We start from the raw sequence: 25,305 nt of genomic DNA, 5'->3' as shown, positions 1-25,305 counted from the left end.
GATTAGTATGCATGAAGTTGAGTATTAATCGAAAATCAGTTATTTGAAAAAGATCTAAAACTGTACCTGACACATATAAAACACTCAACAAATGGTTGCTATTATCTTGATGACTCTTTAGTAAGGAGTGATTTTGTCACTGTTTTCTACCTGTTGCTCAGAGTAACTTACCGCATCCAAGTGTAACATTGTAGGTTGTATCATTAGTCACCCAGGCAAGTGGCTTTTGTTCTCATTTCTCATACTCTCAGAATAGGAGTGGTTGGATTTTTTTTTTTTTTTTTTTTTTTTTTTTTTTTTGCGGTACGCGGGCCTCTCACTGCTGTGGCCTCTCCCGTTGCGGAGCACAGGCTCCGGACACGCAGGCCCAGCGGCCATGGCTCACAGGCCCAGCCGCTCCGCGGCATGTGGGATCTTCCTGGACCAGGGCACCAACCCATGTCCCCTGCATTGGCAGGCGGACTCTCAACCACTGCGCCACCAGGGAAGCCCTAGGAGTGGTTGGATATTTTTTAAATCTCCCTTCCGGAAGTCTTTTAGGAGTAGAGGCTCTTGCCATTAGTACTGAGGCTAACTTTGGAGGCAAGTCCTTGCAACACATTTTATTGCAGCCTCAAGACAGCTGTTGGCCTTTAATGTGCATGCTTAAGACAGCTCTGTTTTGTTGTTGAACTACCCACTGGGATTTGATACATTTCTGTGAACGAAAGAGATTTAAACATTTACTTGCCATCAATGTTTTTTAATTTGTCCTCCTCCCCGCCCACCATGCCCCAGTTCCTGTTGGCCAGACTCTTTTTATTAATAGAATCAACATTAGATCAATATTTATTTAAAAACTGTAGTGGTCTCTAGGTATCTAATTTCACAACGTGGCCTTCAGGTGATAGCAGAAAATGGTAAATGAGAGATATTTATTTCTGACCATACAAGTAGAGCTTTATAAAACTATAAACCATCCAGATTAATCACATTAGTTAAATACAAAGAAAGTTCCCCTTGGGTTTTTCAGGTAAATTGAGGACTGAAGCAAGTATTATCACTATGTGTTTGGTTCTGAATTTTTTTTCAATATCCATATTTAGTATGAGGCCCCTTTCTTTACCTAACTATCCAAGAATTGATTTATAAGCTAAATAAAAGAATATGTGGAGTCTGTACTTGTGCATGCCCAACCGGAATTCTCTTGTTGCCCAAGGGAAGGAGATGAAAGAGCCAAAAGAAGTAAGCACTTCTATATGTGCTGAACATGTCCATTGTAAGTAAAGGCACATGACTTCCAGGAGCTTCCATAAGTGGTTCTCATGCAGCCAGCTCTGTCAGGCAGGGACTTAATTGTTTCATGCCCCAGCTCTCAGGCAGCAGCCTCATTAGAGGAGATCACCAAAGGCCTCTGTTTCTCCACAGAATGCAGCCCAGTGGAGCATTACTCCAGTATAAGTAGATTCAGTGGTTGAGGCAGCTAAGCCTCCAGTGGTGATCTTCCTTTGCTGTTGAGAAAGAGAGTCGCCTGGTTTAGAATAAATACACTAGAGCTAGCCCTAGACAGCTTTTTTAGAAGCTGTAGCTGCATTTTGCCCACACCCAAAGCCCCATCACACTCATATATTCACCCAGTGCCCGGATTGACTTTCCCCTAAGAGCCCGCTGTACAGCCTGCCCAGGCCGGCTCTCTCAGCCGGTTCTTGTTACTCGATTTTACCTTTTCTCTTCTTTCTTCTCACTGTCAGAACCTGCCTGCCCTCCCATCCCTAAGATTTTGTATGATGTCTATTCAGTTATCTCTTGGAATAATTTATGGTAAAATGTGAGTAAAAGGTAACACATGCCTCCCTCCCCACAGGTAACATATTCGCATTTTTGCAGAGGCTTCAAGTAAATGAAGAGACTCAGATCTTGAGGATTCTAAGTGTCCTGGCAGGCAGCAGGACAGGGATTTCAGGAGTCCATTGGCTCTCACCATATAAACCCACAGGGCACTGGACCAGCCCTAAGCAAAAAGGCCTAAATTACACTCTGACCTTCCCTGCACACATGGTCTGCTACTGCGTTCACAGAAGCAGCACTTTCCTTCCAACCTCCCAGAAGTCTGTGACACTCAACAAGTTTTCAAAGGAACAGGAAAAGCACAGTTTAATAATGGGGCTGATTTTCACACTGTTGCAGCTGGGGTTCCTTTGCGGCCTGTGCTTTTAGAAATAAGTGCCCCATTAACACTGGGCACAGAGCTCACCAAGTGAGAGGTATGAAGTGTGATGGAGGAAGTTGCGAAGGGAAGAGAGAGAGGTGGTGAGGAACAATGTGACCAGTGGAAAACTGGGAGTGAAGTCACAGGTGCAACTGAAAACAAGAAATGGAGAGAGATTTTCACATTTACATGTACTTTATTCAAAGGAAAGATAAGGTAGATTCTGAAGTGGAAATAAGCAACGTGTGATTGGCAGAAGGATCTGGCTGGTCATCTCTTTTTTGTCTAATCTCTGATCCCATCACTGTCAGCTAAATAGTGGCTTTAGTATCAGGTGGTATAAAGCCGTCCCCTAGGTGCCAGCTCTGTTGCCAAAGATGCGCCATCTTGCCCCACCTCCATTTGCTGGTGTGCTCTGTCAGACGGTTTACAGTTCTATTTCTGTTATCATGTGCAAAATTTTCCAACAAGAAACAGGCAATCCTACTCTCTTTCCATCAAAACAATCATGTATATTGTTTTAAAGCAGTTAGTGACTCTTGGCATCTTCAGAAAATGGGTTTTTCATGTGCTTATTATACAGATTTTTTGGGGTTTTTTTTTTTCACTTTTGAGAGGGGAGAGAGTTTGAAGTGTCACTTCTTTTCTTAAAGGTAACCAATTTTAACTCTTTTGTTGTTTAAAATTCAGAAATTGTAGCCATTGGCTGTAGATTAAGTGGTATGTAATTGGATTACATTCCGAAAGAGAATTACAAAATGTGTTGAGGCATGGTAACAGGTGGCTAAAATGTCAGACTCTGAGGCTGGGCTGCTGGAGTCCAATTCCTGATTCTCCCCACCTCACCCCCTTGTGGGCTGTGTAACCTTAGGCAGTCACTTCACTCTCTGGGTGTGAGTTTCATCATCTATAAAAATGAAGATCATAAATACAGTTAATTAGAAGAATTAGGTGACGTTTATGAAAGGAGCTTACATGCCTGACAAGTAGTAAATACTATATAAATTGTTGTTAGGAGCACTAAATTGAACGGCTTTTATATTTATATAAATAGAAAAATAGTCAAATATTCCAATTAGAAGTAGGGAAAAGGCAGTGATTCTCCAACACATGGTTTCTGTGGCTAAAATTCAAGTTTTACTGTGGTAAATGTGAAGTTTTATATCTGTATGGCTATTTTCCAATTACTGTGCTAAGCAGTTTACGTAATTTTCACAACAATCTTGGGTAGATACTATTATTATTCCTACTTTACAGATGAGAAAACTGAGGCTAAGCATAAGTAAATTTCTAAAGGTCCAAGAGCTAGTAAATGATGTAATGTTTCAAAATTGCTGCTTTTAACTACTCCTCTAAATGCCCCCAAAATGTGCTTCTACTATCAATCAGTTATAGATGTTGTGCAGTAATAAGATATGAGAATTCTGTTCTTTAGCAGAACATAATAAGGCAGATGAAGTCTGCTTCATTTCTCCCCCACCCCTGAGTTGTTGGCTTTATGCCGTGTGTTAGAATGAGGAAATCTCAGGGCCTTAAAGAGGTTTTCTCCTCCTAAGTCCTGATAGTTACTTGTGGCTCGGTATTATCCAGACCCAGTGGGAAAAGAAGCAAATATTTCTCTAACTCCTTTCCTATGTGAGGGATAAATCTTGACTTGGGGGAATCTTAGCTGCAAGTAGTAAGTGACGTTTGGGATAAAGCAGCCAGCAAAGGAGAACACTGGCCCAACCTCCTGGTTGTTCCTGGTTTACCATAGTATTTGCCCTGAGAGGCAACATCACCACAGAGCAAGATGTGCACTGTTGTACTTTCCAGAGAACAAATAAACTGTGCTCATCTCCATTGCCTGCTGGCGTTGGATTTCCTGTAACTGTCCTCTGTTCTCATTTTATCCTTAATTAGCCTGTCACATATTATGTACAACTTGTAAGACATCCCCGGTATACACTCAGAAGTTGGAGTCTTCAAATAAGATTACTCAGCAGACATAGGTGGAACATTTCCATAGCCTTTCGGCTGCCAGCAGCATTCACTGTGATATTCCTCTGCACATGGTGAGATACAGCTATCTCCGATACCGCCTGTGAATGACCATACCAGCCTGTTATGAGACTTCTCATCTCTGAATTTCTGTAGGATTTGCAGCTGGTAACACACTGGCTCATACTGACTTGTTCTCTGGCAGTTTCATGTGTGAAGAGGAAGGGGGCATGAGCGGTCTCCTAGAGTGTCTGTCCCGGGGCTGGGCAACCGTGAGCTTACTAAAGAAAGGAATGGAGAGGAGAGAAGGGGCAGAGGTGTGTGTCTACCTTATCTCCCAAATTAGATTGTCAGCTTCTCAGCCCAGAGACCATATCTGTCGTTCCTATCTCCTTTAATTCTTTTCAGAATACTAGGCAAACTGTGAGTATGCAGGGCATGCTTACTGCCTGAAGGCCTAAGGTTTTAATTCATAGAGTATGCCCAAAAGATACATTTCCATGCACTTGAACTTACTGCCACCCAAAGAAAGTAAAGTTTTCTGTAAATGCTACTGAAACGTTATTTACATTGAATTGAAGATACCGCTGCATTAGTTTTAGTTTGGTCCCTCATAAAACTGTTAAGCGTCATTTCAGAGGACAAACACTAAGCTGGCGCTGCAGTGAAGATAGTTACAACAACAGAAGTATATGTAGTATTATTCTGAGGAAAGTACTAACACTGCAATCCTGCAAATGACTAAAATGCTGCACTGAATGAAAGCTCATTCCGACCAAGAGTAATGGCATTTGGCTCTGAGGAGGTGTCAGCCAGTTCACTGAATAAAATTGGGAGGTGTGCCTTGCAGTGCCATTGTACTTCTGTCACAATCAGTTGACCATACGTATGTGATCTATTTCTGGACCCTCTATTCTGTTTCACTGATCTATAATATCTTATTTTCCTTTACTTAACTATATTAATAACAATAGCTTTATAGTGAGATTTAGCATCAGGTTAGGTAAGTCATTCAACTTTATACTTCTTTCTTAAAATTACTTTATTCTAGAACCTTTACATGTCCATGTCCAATTTATATTTTTTTTATTTTTATTGCAGCACAGTTCATTTACAATGTTGTGTTAGTTTCAGGTGTACAGCAAAGTGAATCATTTAGACACATACATATATCCACACTTTTTTAGATTCTGTTCCCATATAGGTCATTACAAAGTATTGAGGAGGGTTCCCTGTGCTATACAGTAGGTCCTTATTAGTTATCTATTTCATATATAGTAGTGTGTATATTACAGTCCCAATCTCCCAGTCTCTCACAATATCCCTCCCCTGCCCCTTTCTCCCCTGGTAACCATAAGTTTGTTTTCTACAACTATGACTCTATTTCTGTTTTGTAAATAAGTTCATTTGTACCTTTTTTTTTTTTTAGATTCCACATATAAGTGATATCATATGATATTTGTCTTTATCTGACTGACTTCAGTCAGAATGACAATCTCTGGGTCCATCCATGTTGCTGCAAATGGCATTATTTCATTTTTTGTTTATGGCTGAGTACTATTCCATTGTATATATGTACCACATCTTCTTTATCCATTCCTCTGACAATGGACATTTAGGTTGCTTCCATGTCTTGGCTATTGTAAATAGTGCTGCTATGAACATAGGGGTCCATGTATCTTTTTAAATTACAGTTTTCTCTGGATATATGCCCAGGAGTGGGATTGCTGGATCATATGGTAGCTCTATTTTTAGTTTTCTGAGGAACCTTCATACTGTTCTCCATAGTGGCTATACCAATTTACATTCCCATTACAGTGTAGGAGGGTTCCCTTTTCTCCACACCCTCTCCAGCATTTATTGCTTGTAGACTTTTTGATGATGGCCATTCTGACTGGTGTGAGGTGATACCTCATTGTAGTTTTGATTTGCATTTCTCTTATGATTAGTGATGTTGAGCATCTTTCAGTGTGCATCGTGGCCATCTCTGTCTTCCTTGGAGAAATGTCTATTTAGATCTTCCACCCTTTGTTTTAATTTTTTTTTGGAGTATAGTTGATTTACAGTGTTGTTTTAGTTTCTGCTATATGGCAAAGTGAATCAGTTATACATATACAAAAGGGAAAAAACCTACAACCAAGAATACTCTCCCCAGCAAGGGTCTCATTCAGATTCAACGGAGAAATCAAAAGCTTTACAGACAAGCAAAAGCTAAGGGAATTCAACACCCCCAAACCAGCTTTCTGCCCATTTTTTGACTGGGTTGTTTGGTTTTTTTAGGGATCGACGTGCATGAGCTGTTTGTATATTTTGGAGATTAATCCCTTGTTGCTTCGTTTGCAAATATTTTCTCACATTCTGTGGGTTGTCTTTTCATTTTATTGTTTCCTTTGCTGTGCAAAAGCTTTTCAGTTTCATTAGGTCCCATTTGTTTATTTTTGTTTTTATTTTCATTACTTTAGGAGGTGGATCAGAAAAGATATTGCTGTGATTTATGTCAGAGAATGCTCTGCCTATGTTTTCCTCTAAGAGTTTTATAGTATCTGGTCTTATATTTAGGTCCTTAATCCATTTTGAGTTTATTTTTGTGTACGGTGTTAGAGAGTGTTCTAATTTCATTCTTTTACATGTAGCTGTGCAGTTTTCCCAGCACCACTTATTGAAGAGACTGTCTTTTCTCCATTGTATATTCTTGCCTTCTTTGTCATAGATTAGTTGACCATAGGTGCATGAGTTTATTTCTGGGCTTTCTATCCTGTTCCATTGATCTGTATTTCTGTTTTTGTGCCAGTACCAAACTGTAGCTTTGTGGTATAGTCTGAAGTCAGGGAGCCTGATTCCCTCAGCTCCGTTTTTCTTTCTCAGGATTGCTTTGGCTATTCGGGGTCTTTTGTGTTTCCATACAAATTGTAAAATTTTTTGTTCTAGTTCTGTGAAAAATGCCACTGGTAATTTGATAGGTATTGCATTGAATCTGTACATTACCTTGGGTGGTATATTCATTTTAACAATATTGATTCCTCCAATCCAAGAACATGGTATATCTCTCCATCTATTTGTGTCATCTTTGATTTCTTTCATCAGCATCTTATTGTTGTCTGAGTACAGGTGTTTTGCCTCCTTAGGTATGTTGTTTATTGCCAGGTATTTTATTCTTTTTGATGCGACAGTAAATGGGATTGTTTCCTTAATTTCTCTCTCTGATCTCTCATTGTTTGTTAGTGTATAGGAATGCAAGAGATTTCTGTGTATTAATTTTGTATCTGCAACTTTATCAAACTCATTGATGAATTCTAGTAGTTTTCTGGTAGTGTCTTTAGGATTTTCTATGTATAGTATCATGTCACCTGCAAATAGTGACAGTTTTACTTCTTCTTTTCTGATTTGGATTCCTTTTATTTCTTTCTCTTCTCTGATTGCTGTGGCTAAAACTTCCAAAACTATGTTGAATAAAGGTGTCAAGAGTGGACATCCTTGTCTTGTTCTGATCTTAGAGGAAATGCTTTCAGTTTTTCACCATTGAGAATGATGTTAGCTCTGGGTTTGTCATATATGGCCTTTAAAATTAGCTTATCTAATTTTACAAAGATGTCTGCTAGAATGACTGAGAGTGCATTAAATCTATAGATTGATTTAGCCATCTTAGCAATATTGACTTCCACTTCATGAGCATGAACTGTGTTTCCTTTTATTATTTTTTTCTCAGTCAAGTTGTATAGTTGTGAGTGTAAAAAACTTGATTGTCTTGTTTTATTGGCATTACTGTAAATGGAATTTATTTTATTTTCCAGTTGTTTGCTGCTATCATGCAAGAATATTTTTTAATATTAACCTTTTACGTTGCAACTTTGCTAAATTTGTTTATTAGTTGTTACATAAATTCCTTGAGATTTTCTGTGTAAAAGTAAAAAATCATATCATCTGCAAATACTGCAGGTCACAAACTGTATCTCACTGTTCCAGGTCCTCTTGTAGTAGTAGTAGCAGCAGCAGCAGCAGCAATAGCTTGTTTAAGACTTATTTTGAATCATATAGTGCATACTAGCACTTTACAACCATTACCCTCCTTAACCCAGCTAAGGTTGTGTTTTTTAGATGCCTAAAACAAAGATTAACCAAGGCCACTCAAATAAGTGGCAAAGCTATTGTTTATTCTGGCCATCTCTGCCATAGGTAGGACTTGGTGTTCCTGAGCATATATAATATAGTTTTTTCCTACAGATTAAGACGGACCAGCATTTCACTACCACTCACTTTGTCTAGCAACAAACCAGAGTCCCTCACTCTTCCAGTGGGTGCTGGGAAGCAAGTCAAAGATTTAATTTTAACCTTGGGCTTCTTCTAAGGTTCTCCATTGTGAAACTTGGATCTGATGAATAAAGCCAATCTTAGCAAATTAGTAAGGTAGAAATTGTCACATTCCTGTCTGAATGTGTTTAGGTTCTATCACCCAATGTTCCTACTAAAACATAAAAGGCTAATTTAACTCCCTGAGGAAATATCATCATTACCAGTCAACTACTGATATAAGTCAGTTGCTCAAGGTACTTCCTATGTTACAAGACCAATCCTATAAAGTAGACTTTATTTTTTTAGAAGCCTTGAGTCATGTTTGACATATAGGGGTGCATTTCAAAGGTAAATATGTAAAACCATCTCAGCTGAAAGAGAAGCAAGTTGTTGACTCTTCCTCAGGGGAAAAGAATTACAAAAGAAAGCACAGAATAGACGACCTGCCTTTAGCAGGGATCACTGCTAGGATAAGACAATTTATATGTATTGATTCAACAAACATTTATTGAGCACCTACTATGTGCCAAGTACTATTCTGGACATTGGGGATACAGCTCTAAAGAGCACAGATGGATACCATCACCTCTTTTCAAGGGCTTCACACCTGCCATTGTCACCTTTCCCTTCCTGCATCAGTTTTACCCTCTATACAGTATTATTCCTGTCTGCGTAAATACATGTAATAGCCCCCATATTAGGGGAAAAACTCCTTTGACCTGAAACCCCCTCTAGTTGCCTCCCCATTTCTCTGTACCCCTTTATAGAAAATTTACTCAGAAGAGTGTCTAAACTCACTATCTCCACTTCGTTTTCTCATTCTCTTTGAACACACTCCAGTCATGCTATTGTACCCACCACTCCTCTGAGATTGCTCTTGTCAGTGTCTCATTAAATTCCATGTTTGCAAATCTAATGGCCAGTTCATAGTCCTCATCTTTCTTGTCTTCTCAGTAGTAGATGACAGTTAACTTCTATTCCCGCTTGAAAAGCTTTCCTCACTTGGCTTCCAGGACACCAGCCCCTCTGTTGGTTTCCCTCCTGCCTCACTTGCTGCTCCTTCTCAGCCTTCTTTCTTCAATCCTCGAAATTATGGAGCACTTTTACTAAAACAGAAGAGGAAATGCACATTAGGGAGCAACTGGCTGTCTCTGCCACACTCTGTGAATCTTGTTCTTCCCCCAGTTCCCCATTTCACTGTCAGCTCCAATCTTCCAGTTGCTTAGGCCAAAATATTTTGGGTCATCCATGACTCTTTTTCTCTCCTACTCCACATCCAGTCTACCAGCAAACCCTGCTGATTGTATTGATACTTTCAAAATATATTCTGAATCTGATAGCTTCTGATCACCTCCACCACTTTCATCTTAGCGTAGGCTAGCGTCACCTCTCCTAGACTTCTGAAATAGTCTGCTTACTGGTCTCTCTGGTCTTGCCAGTCCATTCTCCACATAGTAACATATAATCCTTCAAAAAATAAGTCACATTATGTCATTCCTGTGTGCAGAACTCTCTGGTTACCTCCTAGCTGAATAAAAAGCCAAGGAGCCTACTATTAAAAGGCCATATATTATTTGGTCCTGGCTAACTCTGATTAAATCTGCTATTCTCTCCCTCACTCATTCCCCTCCAGCTCTGCTGGCTTCCTTGATGTTCCTTGACTATACCAAGCATGAACCAATTTTAGGGCCTTTGTATCTACTATTCCTTCTACCTTGAACGCTCTTCACCTAGATATCCCCATGGCTTGTTCCTTAACTCCCTTCAGGTCTTTGATCAACTATCACATTATCAAAGAGACCTTTCCTAACAACCTGTCGAAAATAGGATTCCCGCTTGTAAATCTTTTTCCCTTTATATAACTCTCTTTCTTCTTAACACTCAACATCATTTGACCTATTATCTGATATTCTTTGTGTGTGTGCGCATGCTCATATACTTTATATTTTCTATATATAAACATTTATATGTACATATATGAATTTGATTATTGAATGTCTTCCCTGCTAGAATGAGAGTACTTGGTCTGTTTTGTTCACTGCTGTCTTTCCTATTAGTTAAGCGTGGTCAAGATAGAGTTCTCTGAGGGGAGAAATGTAATGGTACTTCCCCTTTCTTTTAAAGAAACCTCCTAAAAATTCTAGACAACTCTTCTGCTTATATCTCATTGGCCAGTATTTAGATTATGGCCACAGCTAGCTGCAGGGGAGGTTCGGAAGTATAGCAGTTTGAGCTAAGAATGAATGAAGAGGAGCCAGCTATGCAAAAGCCTAGAAGGAGAGCACTCCAGGCAAAGGGAATAGCTAAGTGCAAAGCCCTACAGTAGAAATAAGCTTGCCATGTTTAGGGGATTTGTCCTATGTTTGGGTACAAAAAGAAGCTGAATATGGCTGGAATATAGCAAATTATGGAGAGACTGGAACAAGACAAGTTGAGAGAGAGAGAGGCAGGGCAGATCATCATGTAGGGTTTTGCACATCCCGGATGCAAAAGAAAAAAAAGAGTTGCCGGACTCTCTGGCACCTCAGCCATTCTCCAACCTTTGGGAAATTCTAGGGCTACACTGCCAAAGGCTACTTAGCAGCTACAAGCCACATGCAGCTATTTAAATTAAATTAACTAACTGAAAGTAAAGAAAATTTAAAATTTCAGTTTCCCATCACAGCAGCCACACTGCACGTGTTCAATAGTCACACGTGGCCAATGGCTACCTACTGGGCAGCACAGGTCATGCCAGACAGCATATGCCATTGTCACAGAAAGTTCTGTTAGTGCTGCTCTAGGAAAGCCAGTCAAAGGAGAAATAATGCCAAGTCTGCTTAGTCTCTTCTCTGTGATTTTTCTCTCTTAACCCTAGAATCAGTGTTTTTCTATTTAAATAGAAATAATATATGTGGTGCCTAGAGATTAGCCTGTGGCCTGTTCCATATGCAAATGTTCTTGTGGATGATTTTTACCTATGACAGAAAAGATGAGAAAGACTGGTAAATTGCAAGCATTCTTAAGCTCATTATGAATACATTGCAAATGTAAAATTGCAAAGCATGGAAGTCAGTCATAAGTGTGAAAGCGGCTTTCAATTTGTTTTAATAGGTGTTTTCTATGTCTTATTGTAACCTAGGGATCTTGCTGCAAGAAACTGTCTGGTAGGTGAAAATAATGTTCTGAAAATCAGTGACTTTGGAATGTCTCGTCAAGAGGATGGTGGAGTGTATTCATCTTCTGGCTTAAAGCAGATTCCCATTAAATGGACGGCACCAGAGGCTCTTAATTATGGTAAGAATAGACTTTTTTCTTTTTGGTGGTAAAAATGGACTCCATTAGCACAAAACATTCACAAGCAAAGTTACGGGGTAGAGCAGAGCTCCAGTTAGAATCATCTGAGGAGCAACAAAAAAGGATGTGTAAATGTGCAGACTTTGCACTTGAACATGAGCACAAACTTAATTCATTGATCTTATTTATCAGATTTTTGTATGGAAGATTGCTAGATTTAAAAGATGGATAATACTTACAAGCATTGTTAAGTATGACTATACCTCTGAAAGTTTTTATTGTTATCCAAAAAAAGATTATTTCTATCTTAATAGTCAAATTATACCCAGAGTAAAGATCTTGCTGTGGCTCTGGACTATTTCTTTTGAATGTCTTATAATTGGTCCAATAACCTCATCTAATGTCAGGTTCCTAAATATTAAGTCAGTCAATGCTGTAGTTTCTCACTCTGAAAATTGACAAGGTTTCTTAGCATCTCAATCTCTGGAACTTGTATAAATCTTGTGGGAAGAGAGAGATGGGAGTTACAGTTTAAAACAGCAGGGATTTTTTTCACTTGAATTTTTGTGTATCATTGTGATTGGAAGTAAATACAGCTTGTATTATCTGTGGTTGGGATGAAATGGGCCATAGCAAGATGGGTAAGAGCTCAAGAATTTTTTTTTTTTAAATGTACTTTTAAGTGAAATTAAAAATTACATTTTCATTAAGGGAAGCAGCATATGAGCCATGAGTTGGTGAATGGGTATAGTATGTTTTGAATAAAAATATCATAAAGTGGAGGGAAGCATCATGCAATGTCCCTGTGTCCTCAGTCTTGCTCCTAGAAGTAGAGATGCACAAGAGGCAGGCAAGGGCGCGCAGCTTGTGAGACTCTGTGCCAGCTGGCGCCACGTGTGTGTGGCCGCTGCCCCTCATCATGGTCCCTGCCTTGCTGCAGCTCATAACAAAGCATTCATCAGAAAATATTTAGTAAGTGCCACCTCCACGTGGCCAGGGCACCAAGCCTTGCCTCAGCCTCCTACTTCTGCCTCCTTATGGCTGGACCTAGACCAGGTGTGGGAGGGAAGAAGCTGAGGTTTGTGACATGAAAGCATATTAGAGAGATTGAAGACAAGATGGCAGAGTAGAATAGGACTTGAGCTCACCTCCTGTTATGAAAACACCAAAATCATAACTGCTGAACAACCATCAGCAAAAAAAGACTGGAACCTACCAAAAAAGATATTCTATATCCAAATACAAAGAAGAAGCCACAATGAGACGAGGAACAAGCTCCAGCTCCACCCACCAGTGGGAAGGCACCAGGAAGCCTGCACAAGCCCTTGGACCCATCTCACCCACCAGGGGTCAGACATCAGAAGCAAGAAGAACTACAATCCTGCAGCCTGCAGAGCCCACAAACACAGAAAGTTGGAAAAAATGAGACAGCAGAGAAATATGTTCCAGATGAAGGAACAAGATAAAACCCCAGAAGAACAACTAAGTGAGGAGGAGATAGGCAATCTGCCTGAAAAAGATGATCCAAGATCTCAGAAAAAGAATTGGAGGCACAGACCAAGAAGATACAAACAATGTTTAATGAAGAGCTAGAAGATTTAAAGAACAGACAGAGATGAACAATATAATAACTAACTGAAGTGAAATATATACTAGAAGGAATCAGTAGCAGAATAAATGAGGCAGAAGAATGAATAAGTCAGCTGGAAGACAGATTGGTGGAAATCACTGCCACAAAACAGAATAAAGGAAAAAGAATTAAAAGAGATGAGGACAAACCAAGAGATCTCTAGGACAAGATTAAATGCACCAACATTCACATTATAGGGGTTGCAGAAGGAGAAAAGAGGAAGGGCCTGAGAAAATATTTGAAGAGATAATAGCCAGAGACTTCCCTAACGTGGGAAAGAAAACAACAATCACTCAAGTCCAGGAAGCACAAAAAATCCCATACAGGGTAAACCTGAGGAGGACCATGCCAAGGCACATATTAATCAAATTAACAAAAATTAAAGACAAAGAGAAAATGTTAACAATTTATTGGCAGGAGACATATTAATATGTCTCTTGTTACCTGAACATTATTGACCAGAGACATATCAATACGTTTTTAGAGAGTGATACAATTAATATCCACTTACAAAGTTGTTAGAGCTTAAATTGATCAACAGTTCATTAGACAACTTATGATGTCATTATCATTCACATTTTCCTCTGTTAGGTTTCTGTTCCAACCTTGTGTGTATTATAAACTCAAGTTTATTACCATAAAATTTTCAAAAATGACACATCGCTAAATTTGGAGTGAAGAAGAATTTTTCAGTGAATTTTATGCAGATACTTTCTCTGATTGAGCAACATACATTAGTGTCTCAGAAGATGATAGTTCTTCAGAATATAGTTCTGATTCACACGATGTGAATATTAGACCAAGAAAAAGACAAAAAACCTTAGTGATTGATTCTGATACGGAAAGTGAAAATGAAACTCATGGTGCTGGAGAATGCTCCTTTGCTTCTACAGAAGAGTGGATTGAAGACAACATTTCATGAAAATTAAAAGACTTTACAGGTGTGTCAGGTGTAACTGCTGACTGTAATAACCCACAAAGTGTTAGTGAAATAACAATTTTTGGTAATGACTTTTTCGAGTTGGTCACTTCTCAAACTTGTATCACCAGCAGAATGAAAAATCATATAAAAACTATGATAAAGATTTAAAATGGACTGATGTAACCAGTAGTGACATGAAGAAGTTTCTTGGATTAATAATTTTGATGGGACAAATAAGAAAGTCACAATGGAAAGAATATTGGTCGACTGATCCCTTACTTGAAACACCTGTCTTTCCAAAGATTATGACAAGGAGAAGGTTCAAACAAATAATGATATTTCTTCACTTGAACCATAACTCAGAAACTGTACTTCCTGCAGACAGAACTTCAAAAGCTAAACCTCTTTTGTATTATTTTCTACCAAAATTTCAGTTGATCTATATACCCAAACAAGAGCTGTCACTTGAGGAGGCAATGATAGAGAGGAGAGGACGACTCAGATTCAAAACCTGTATTCCCAGAAAACTTACAAAATATGGAATTTTGGTCAGGATGGTTACCACAAATGAAACGATATATATGCTACCTTGAGATTTACATGGGTGAAGGAAAGAAACTGCAAGAAACAATATTATCGGTCCTACAACCTTATCTTGGTTCATGGCACCATATTTACAAAGACAATTATTACAACAGTGTGTCTGCATCTGAAATATTGTTGAAAAATAAAACCAGAGTTTGTGGGACTATAAGAGAGTATCATGGTCTACCAAACCAATTAAGGAAGAAATCTAAAAATCTACAGAGGGGAGAAATGACATTCTTATGGAAGGGAGAAGTGATCTTCTTATATGGAAAGACAAGAGGCTAGCCTGCATGGTGACAACTCTTCATGACGCCTCCATAGCATCTACAGGAAAGGAAGACAGGAGGACTGGCCATCAGATAACTAAACCCACTTGTATATATTAGAGTATAATAAATATATGAAACGAGTTGATCGGTCTGATCAATATCTGGCAAAATTCAATATCCTCTGGAAGACTCAAAACTGGTATAAGAAAGTGGGTTTCTATTTGAGTAGTTGTGGTTTATTCAATGAGCTTAAAATTTATTGTAGCCTTAATGCACAGAATTAAATGACTTTAACAAGCAATTTTCATTAGCAGCAGCTAGAGAATGGGTAACTGACAATTCTGGTGAATGCAGTGGTAGTCCTGCATCTGGTCCTTCTTGTGGCATTTCTAAAAGAGCCCCCAACAAAGATCCACCTTGTCAACTATCAGGTAAAATAAAAGAACGTATTCTAGAGGAAACAATACCCACAGGACTAACAGAACAAATGCCACCAGAAAGTGTAGAGTCTGCTCTAACAGGGGAAAGTGCAGTGAAACACAATATATTTGTAATAGATGTTCTGTTCCCCTGCACAGAGGTACCTGCTATACTGCCTATCACACTCTAACGAACTATTAGAATACTTTAGTAAGACATGTACAAAGTTTCAAATAAATACATTAAGTTCAAAAAAAGTTGTTGATATTTACTCAAACGCAGGTGTTTCAATATTCACTTACATAACAAATCGCCTGGCCATAGACGTTATTTTCTGCAAAAATCCCCCAGTCAATAATGTGTTAAAAGCAATAAGAGAAAAGCAACAAATAACATACAAGGAAATCCCCATAAGGTTATCAGCTGGTTTTTCAGCAGAAACTCTGCAGGCCAGAGGGAGTGGCAGGATATATTTAAAGTGATGAAAGGGAAAAATCTACAACCAAGAATATTCTACCCAGCAAGCCTCTCATTCAGATTTGACAGAGAAATCGAAGCATTACAGACAAGCAAGAGCTAAGAAAATTCAACACCACCAAACCAGCTTTACAACAAATGTTAAAGGAACTTCTCTAGGTGGAAAAGAAAAGACCACAACTAGAAACAAGAAGATTACAAATGGGAAAACTGACCAGTAAAGGCAAACATGCAGTAAAGGTAGAAAGTCATCCACATGCAAATAAGATATCAAAACCAGCAGTCAGTCATGAGAATAGGAGAGTACAAATTCAGGATATTGGAAATGCATTTGAAAATAAGAGACCAGCAACTTAAAACAATCTTGAACATATATAGACTGCTATATCAAAACCTCATGGGAACCACAAACTAAAAGTCTACAATACACACACAGAAAAGGAAAAGCAATCTAAACACAACACTAAAGATAGATAGTCATCAAATCACAAGAGAATAGAACAAAAGAGGAAGGTAAGAAAAAAAAGACCTAAAAAAACAAATCCCAAACAATTAACATGGCAGTAAGAACATACATATCAATAATTACCTTAAATGTAAATGGATTAAATGCTCCAACCAAAAGACACAGACTGGATGAATGGATACAAAACCAAGACCCATATATATGCTGTCTACAAGAGACCCACTTCAGATCCAGGGACATGTACAGACTGAAAGTGAGGGAATGGAAGATGGTATTCCATGCATATGGAAATCAAAAGAAAGCTGGAACAGCAATACACATATCAGACAAAATAGACTTTAAAATAAAGACTGTTACAAGAGACAAAAAAGAACACTACATAATGATCAAGAGATCAATCCAAGAAGAAGATATAACAATTGTAAATATATATATTTACAATTGTAAATATATATATATTGAGCACCTCAATATATAAGGCAAATGCTAACAGTCGTAAAAGAAGTCAACAGTATCACAGTAATAATGGGGGACTTTAACACCCCACTTTCATCAATGGACAAATCATCCAGACAGAAAATCAGTAAAGAAACACAGGCCTTAAATGACCTTAAATGACACATTAGACCAGATGGACTTAATTGATATTTATAGAGCATTCCATCCAAAAGCAGCAGATTACACTTTCTTCTCAAATATACATGGAACATTCTCCACAACAGATCACATCTTGGGTCACAAATCAAGCCTCGGTAAATTTAAGAAAATTGAAATCAAGCATCTTTTCCAAACACAATGCTGTGAGACTAAAAATCAACTACAAGACAAAAGCTGTAAAAAACACAAACATGTGGAGGCTAAACAATATGTTACTAAATAACCAGTGGGTCACTGAAGAAATCAAAGAGGAAATCAAAAAGTACCTAGAGACAAATGACAATGAAAACACTATGATCCAAAAACCTTTGGGACACAGGAAAAGCAGTTCTAAGAGGGAAGTGTATAGCAATACAATCTTAACACAGGAAACAAGAAAAATCTCAAACAACCTAAACTTACACCTAAAGCAACTAGAGAAAGAACAAAAGAAACCCAAAGTTAGTAGAAGGAAAGAAATACATAAAATAGAGACATAGAAAACAACAGCAAAGATCAATGAAACTAAAAGCTGGTTCTTTGAAATGATATACAAAATTGATGAGCCTTTAGCTAGACTCATCAAGAAAAAAAGGGAGAGCTCAAATCAATAAAATTAGAAATAATAAAGGAGAAGTTACAACAGACACCAAAGAAATACAAAGGATCATAAGAGACTACTACAAGCAACTATACACCAATAAAATGGACAACCTAGAAGAAATCGACAAATTCTTAGAAAGGTACAATCTTCCAAGACTGAACCAGGAATAAATAGAAAATATGAACAGACCAATCACAAGTACTGAACTTGAAACTGTGATTTAAAGACTCCCTACAAACAAAAGTCCAAGACCAGATGGCTTCATAGGTGAATTCTATCAAACATTTAGAGAAGAGTTAAGACCTATCCTTCTGAAACTATTCCAAAATAATTGTAGAGGAATGAACACTCCCAAGCTCATTCTATGAGGCCACCATCACCCTGTTACCAAAACCAGACAAAAATATCACAAAGAAAGAAAAGTACAGGCCAATATCACTAATGAACATAGACACAAAAATCCTCAACCAAATACAAGCAGCTTCATCTAAAAGAATGAACAGCTACATCTAGAAGAATGACATTAGAACATTCTTTAACACCATACACAAAAATAAACTCAAAATGGATTAAAGACCTAAATGTAAGGCTGGATACTGTAAAACTCTTAGAGGAAAACACAGGCAGAACAAACACTCTTTGACATAAATCGCAGAAAGGTCTTTTTGGATCCACTTCCTAGAGTAATGAAAATAAAAACAAAAATAAACAAATGGGACCTAATTAAACTTAAAAGCTTTTGCACAGCAAAGGAAACATAAACAAAATGAAAAGACAACCCACAGAATGGGAGAAAATATTCGTAAATGAAGCAACTGACAAGGAATTAATCTCCAAAATACACAAACAGCTCATGCGGCTTAATATCAAAAAAACAAACAACCCAATCAAAAAATGGGCATAAGAGCTAAATAGACATTTCTCCAAAGAAGACTTACAGATGACCGACAGGCACATGAATAGATGCTCGACATGGCTAATTATTAGAGAAATGCAAATCAAAACTGCAATGAGGTATCACCTAACATGAGTCAGAATGGCTGTCATCAAAAAGTCTACAAACAATAAATGCTGGAGAGGGTGTGGAGAAAAGGGAACCTTCTTACACTGTTGGTGGGAATGTAAATTGGTACAGCCACTATGGAGAACAATATGTAGGTTCCTTCAAAAGCTAAAAACAACTACCATGTGCTCCAGCAATCCCACTCCTGGGCATATATCTGGAGAAAACCATAATTCCAAAAGATACATGCACCCCAATGTTCATTTCAGCACTATTTACAATAGCCAGGACATGGAAGCAACCTAAATGTCCATTGACAGAGGAATGGATAAAGAAGACATGGTGCATATACAATGGAATATTATATATAAATGGAATATTAGCCATAAAAAAGAGTGAAATAATGCCATTTGCAGCAATATGGACGGACCTAGAGATCGTCATACTAAGTGCAGTAAGTCCAACAGAGTAAGATGAATATCATATGATATTACTTATATGTGGAATCTAAAAAAAATTATACAAATGAACTTATTTACAAAACAGAAACGGACTCACAGACTTTGAAAACAAACTTATGGTTACCAAAGGGGAAAGGTCGGAGGTGGGGGAAAATTAGGCTTTTGGGATTAACATATACACACTACTATCTATAAAACAGATAATCAACAAGGACCTACTGTATAGCTCAGGGAATTCTACTCAATGTCCTGTAATGACCTATATGGGAAAAAAATCTGAAAAGGAATGGATATATGTATGTATATATAACTGAATCACTTTGATGTATGCTTGAAACTAACAGAACATTGTAAATCAAGTATACTCCAATATAAAATAAAAATTAAACTGAAACTATAAAATGATTCTTCATTGATTTAAAGTGAAAAATTACTTCACCATGAAAAATTAATAAGGTATTTACAAATGTCTTAATGGCTTAATTAAAGACCAGGTAACTTAGAAAGAGCTTGGAGGTGAAACTCATGTAACATAAAATTAACCATTTTAAAGCAAACAATTCAATGGCATTTAGTACATTCACTGTGGTGTGCAACCACTGCCTCTGTCTAGTTCCAAAACACTGTCATCACTCCAAAATAAAATTTATACCCATATTAAGCAGTTACTCCCCATTCCTTCCTTCCCTCAGCCACTGGCAACCACATATCTGCTTTTTGTTGCTATGTATTTACCTATTCTGCATATTTCATATAAATGGAATCATACAATATGTGACCTTTGGAATGTGACTTCTTTCACTTAGTATAATGTTTTCAAGGTTCATCCACGTTGTAGCATGTGTCATTATTTTACTCCTTTTTATGGCTGAATAATCATTCTGCTGTATATATTTGCCACTATTTATTCATCTGTTCATTCATTGATGTATATTTGAGCAGTGTCTACCTTTTGGCTGTTGTGAATAATTCTGCTATAAACATCTGTATGCCAGGATTTATTTGAGGACCTATTTTCAATTATTCTGAGTACACACTAGGTAATATGGTAATTCTGTGCTTAACTTCTTGAGGAACCACCAAATGTTTTCCAGATAAAGCTTTGGAATGTTATTGTTTTGGAAGTGAATTAGGGTGGATCGAGACACCAGAATCTGCTTTGTATTTTGCATATCAGCAATGCTATGGCATAGATAAGTGTAGGTAGTTGTCATTGTGAGAAATTGACTAAGCTGTTCTACTTCCCAACAATGAAATTTTTTAACTTAATACTCCACAGATACTAATCCTCACCCTTAGTGTGTCTTCCCATGTGCTGGCAAGAGAAGCTTTTGGAAGCTTTGCAGATCACAAACTAATTCCACCATTCCTCAAAATGTAGAGAAAATGGCAGCCCTGCTATTTTCCACAGTGATTCTTCTCTGGGGTGGTTATTACTCTAAAGCTATATTCCTAAGGAGAACAATCACAGGGTAAAAGAAAGGACTGTATTCTTTTTATTTACACAGAGGTTTTCTTTAGATGACAAAACATTGTTAAGCACCTTCTTCTTGATTCTTACAGCATCCCTATAAAGGAGCGGGAGCTGGACTTGGGAGCCCTAAAACCTTATCAATAAAATCCAGCTCTCTAGAATGTGTTCTTAACCCTGTTTGCCAGATTCTCTATATCACACTGCCTTTAAAACTCCTCTTACTGCTAAGCAATTATGCCAAGTAAAATCCTGCCTTTAAATCACAGTGTATTTTAGTTGAATTTCAAGCTGACTAAAGTATTTACAAATCAAAATTCTAATTCCAAATATCTTTAAGAGCCAGACCTAAATTTGGTATGTCATACAATAAAGACAGGCAAGAAGATCTTTGATTGGCAGTGAGGGACCTCTTTTAGCAGTCTTTAATGTTAACTTTATAAAATGCAGAACAACACACCCTCTCACCATACACAAAAATAAACTCAAAATGGCTTAAAGACTTTAACATAATACATGACACCATAAAACTCCTAGAATAGATCATAGGCAAAACATTCTCTTACATAAATCATACCAATGTTTTCTTAGGTCAGTCTCCCAAGGCAATAGAAATAAAAACAAAAGTAAACAAATGGGACCTAACCAAACTTACAAGATTTTGCACAGCAAAGGAAACCATAAACAAAACGAAAAGACAACTCACAGAATGGGAGAAAATATTTGCAAGTTACGTGACTAACAAGGGCTTAATTTCCAAAATATATGAATAGCTCATACAACTCAATAACAAAAAAACAAACAACCCAATCAAACAATGGGCAGAAGACCTAAATAGACATTTCTCAAAAAAAGACATACAGATGGTCAACAGGCACATGAAAATATGCTCAACATCGCTAATTATTAGAGAAATGCAAATCAAAACTACAATGAGGTACCACCTCACATCAGTCAGAATGGCCATCATTAAAAAGTCTACAAAAAATAAATGCTAGAGAGGGTGTGGAGAAAAGGGACCCCTCCTACACTGTTGGTAGGAATGTAAGTGGGTGCAGCCACTGTGGAAAACAGTTCCTCAGAAAACCAAAAATAGAATTACGATATGATCCAGCAATCTCATTCCTGGGCGTATACCCACACAAAACTATAATTCAAAAAGATATATGCACCCCTATGTTCACAGCAGCAGCATCTACAATAGCTAAGACATGGAAACAACCTAAATTTCCATTGACAGATGAATGGATAAAGAAGATGTGGAACACATATACAATGGAATAAAAAACGAAATAATGCCATGTTCAGCAACATGGATGCAACTAGAGATTATCATACTAAGTGAAGTCAGAAAGAGAAATACCATATGATATCACTTATATGTGGAATCCAAAATATGACACAAATGAACCTATCTATGAAACAAACAGAATCATGGACACAGAACAGACTGGTGGTTGCCAAGGGGGAGGGGGTTGGGGAAGGGATGGAATGGGAGGTTGGGATTAGCAGATGTAGCGTTATGAATGGATAAACAACAATGGATAAGCACAGAGAACTATATTCAATATTCTGTGATAAACCATAATGGAAAATAATATTTAAAAAAAAGAATGTATGTGTATGTATAACTGAATCACCTTGCTATACAGCAGAAATTAAAACAACCTTGTAATCAACTATACTTCAATTTAAAAATTTGATAAAAAATAAAAAGATGAGGGAAAGATTTTTAACAGGATGAGAAAGAAGTGGGGAGTATTTGTTACCCAATCCAATGAGGGAGTTCCTGAGTGTCTACAAGTGTCATGGCAACCCTGAGAAATTCAGTTCTCATAGACTAAGATTGCTGAAGATTGGCTCTGAATCCTAGCACTTTTTTAACAAGAGAAAATATATTTTATGAAAGTCTTATTTTTTGTTCCACTTCTTCCATGTTTTATGCAAATATCAATTTATGATTGGTGGTAAAATTTTGCCTCATTTCCAGGGGTCTTTTTTTCCCCACGGATTCTTTTTTTCACTTTTGCCCTCAGAGTAGATGAAATGCTGCCCAAGTCTCCATGCAGTGTGGGGTTAGGGTAGATGGAAAACCCCTTCAGTCTAAGAAACCTCTCTGAAATTTTAGCTTAGGGACATAGAATTAAAGTTATTTTCACCATTATTTTGTCATTAGTGTTGTCATTTAATTTTTGAAAAGATGATGCATAAACTTGTTCTCGTTTTGTTTTGTTTTAGTCAAGCAGTATGTAAAGGGCCTACAATGAAATGTAAGCCCCTCTCCCCATCCTTGTCTGTAGCCATGTAATTCCCCTTCCTAAAGGCAAATACTCTTATCATATTGTTGTATTCTTCTCAGAGATTTCTCAGCCATCTAACTGTACATATCTCCCCCCCTTTTCAAGCACACAGTGGTAGCATACTTCATAGCCTCCTCAGCATATACCGCCTCCTCAGTACAGCTGTTACCAAAGGTACTGTGATTGTAAGGGGCAAATAAGATACTGATTTCCAACTAAGGAATAAAACAATCTGTGTAACAATCATTAAAAGAAATTTTTTCATTTGTCACCTGCGAACTTGGGGCTGGTACAACCCATAGAAATTTAATTACTGTGAAGTAACTAAGTACTCTGAAATGCAAGAGAGGTAGGATTTATAATGTAGAGAGTCCTGGATCAGCCATCAGGACCAGGTTTCCCAACCAGTCATGTCATTAGTTGCATGACCTTAGCAAGCGATCTTTCTCTACACCTATATTTTCTAATTTGCAAATGAGAATGATAGTGTCTTCCCCTGCAAAGGGTACTGTGAGCATCAAATGAGACATGGAAAACTAGCAATGTGCTATATGGCTGTAAGTAACTTTCAGCCCATTACAATTATCCAGCAAGGTTTCAGTTCAAGATGACGATATAGGTAGATCCTGAACTCACCTCCTCCCACAGACACATTGAATCTACAGCTACATATGGAGCATTTGCCCCTGAAAAAAACCTAAAAACTAGCTGAGCAACTCATACACATTGGGCAAAGGAGGAAAAAAGCCACATGGAAGCAGGTAGGAGCAGCTGACTTAAAATGTTGCCCTAAATCCCACCCCTGGTTCAGTGACCACAATCAGGAGGGAACTCAAAACCTGTAGCTTCTCCCTGAGGAGCGAAGGAACATCAGGCATCCTATCTTTTAAGACCTACACCTGAGAGATGAGCCCCCAAAACATCTGGCTTTGAAAATGATCTGGGCTTGCATCCAGATCATTGCCTGACCCTCAAGGCTTTAGAAAGCTGAGAACTGCTTCTTAAAGGGCTCACCCACCCCAGGGCCCAGTGCAGAATCAGCTAATGGAGAGACTCCTAGACTTTACATGAAAGAGCTTCACTTGCTAATCTTAACGCATTAGCCTGAGGGGCAGGCATCTAATTTAATGCATCTAGGGCACTGACAGGGTATCTCTAGGGACAGAGGCTGGCAGGCACCTTCTTCATGTTTTCCCACTGCTATGATCTACAGTGCCAGTATCTCCCAGGGGAGCCCTGGTTTTTGTAGCTGCCACCCAGGGGACACCCTTTGATCACCAGGCTCTGGAGACCAGGGGTCATGTATTCCTGGAACCCACAGGACTGTAACAATCTGAGAGTGAGTTTTTGGCAGACTGCCACCTCCCAAGGCACTGCACTGGCAGCAGACTGAAGTACACCCCAGTCTTTCTAATAAAGACCATTTGCTTATCCAGGAGCTTTGGCCTGAGGGGCAGGCTTCTGGTCTGGCACACTTCTTGGGGCCTGTAGAATTGCTCTCAGGGAATGAGGCTGGTGGATGCCATCTTTGTGCTATCCCTCTGCCTCACTCTAACTCACTGGTATCTCCAAGAAAGGAGCTTAAACACTTGTCCAGTGCCTCAGTTTTTTCAGCTGTTGCCAGGAGACACCTCTACATTGCCTGGCTCTGGTGACACTCCTGGGTCCCACAGAACTGATAAAGGTTCTTAAACAGCTACCACCCTCAGGGCACAGCAAGAGGCAACAGACCCAGGAGCACAGTCTTTCCATGAAAGGCCTATAATCTTGTGCTGGAGCTTCAGCCTGAGGGCAGGCTCCAGGTTTGTCACATGTCTAGAAGCCTATCAAGGTGCTCTCAGGGAATGCAGGCCAGAGAACACGATTTTGTGACTTGCTCTGCCTCGCTACAATTCGTCAGTATCTCCCAGAAAGGAACTTACACACTTGTCTGGAGCCCCTATTTTTGTGACTGTAATCCAGGGACCATTCCAGATCGCCTGGCTCTGATGGCCAGCATGGCTTACACTTGCAGTCTGACAGGACTGTATATATTTGCATTCTTTAAAGTTGCTGCCTGAGGGTCTGGCTTCCAATCAGCCTGAATCTCTGTGCTAAATAGTCCTCTTTGGGACACTGACAGGTCTTGGAACACCTTCAACTACTAGGAGCTATTAAAAAATAAAATAGGCTGCTTGGACAATCACAAAGGCTTGAGAGACAACGGAGAGTTAGATCAGAGCTGGATGGGAAGTTTTATCTCCTACAGGAGGCCACTCCTTCAGGACTGGGAGAAGTGGCTGTTTCATCTAATGCATGGAAAGAACACAGGAAGTCAAGCAAAA

General features: G+C 38.5%; 1 protein-coding gene across 3 annotated transcripts in view; it reads left to right on the top strand.

The window, feature by feature from the left end:
- Positions 1–25,305, top strand: part of FER (FER tyrosine kinase) — a 470,748-nt gene that overhangs the window by 434,395 nt on the left and 11,048 nt on the right. For all 3 annotated transcript variants that reach the window (XM_082836311.1, XM_082836310.1, XM_082836312.1), the window contains one exon: positions 11,580–11,734. In XM_082836311.1, coding sequence (XP_082692437.1) covers positions 11,580–11,734 — 155 coding nt within the window. The remainder of the gene's footprint in view (positions 1–11,579; positions 11,735–25,305) is intronic.

This window comes from Leucopleurus acutus, assembly GCF_964270905.1.
Source record: "Leucopleurus acutus genome assembly, chromosome: 3".
NCBI classification, from domain to species: Eukaryota; Metazoa; Chordata; class Mammalia; order Artiodactyla; family Delphinidae; genus Leucopleurus; species Leucopleurus acutus.
This window is presented reverse-complemented; position numbering and strand designations above follow the sequence as displayed.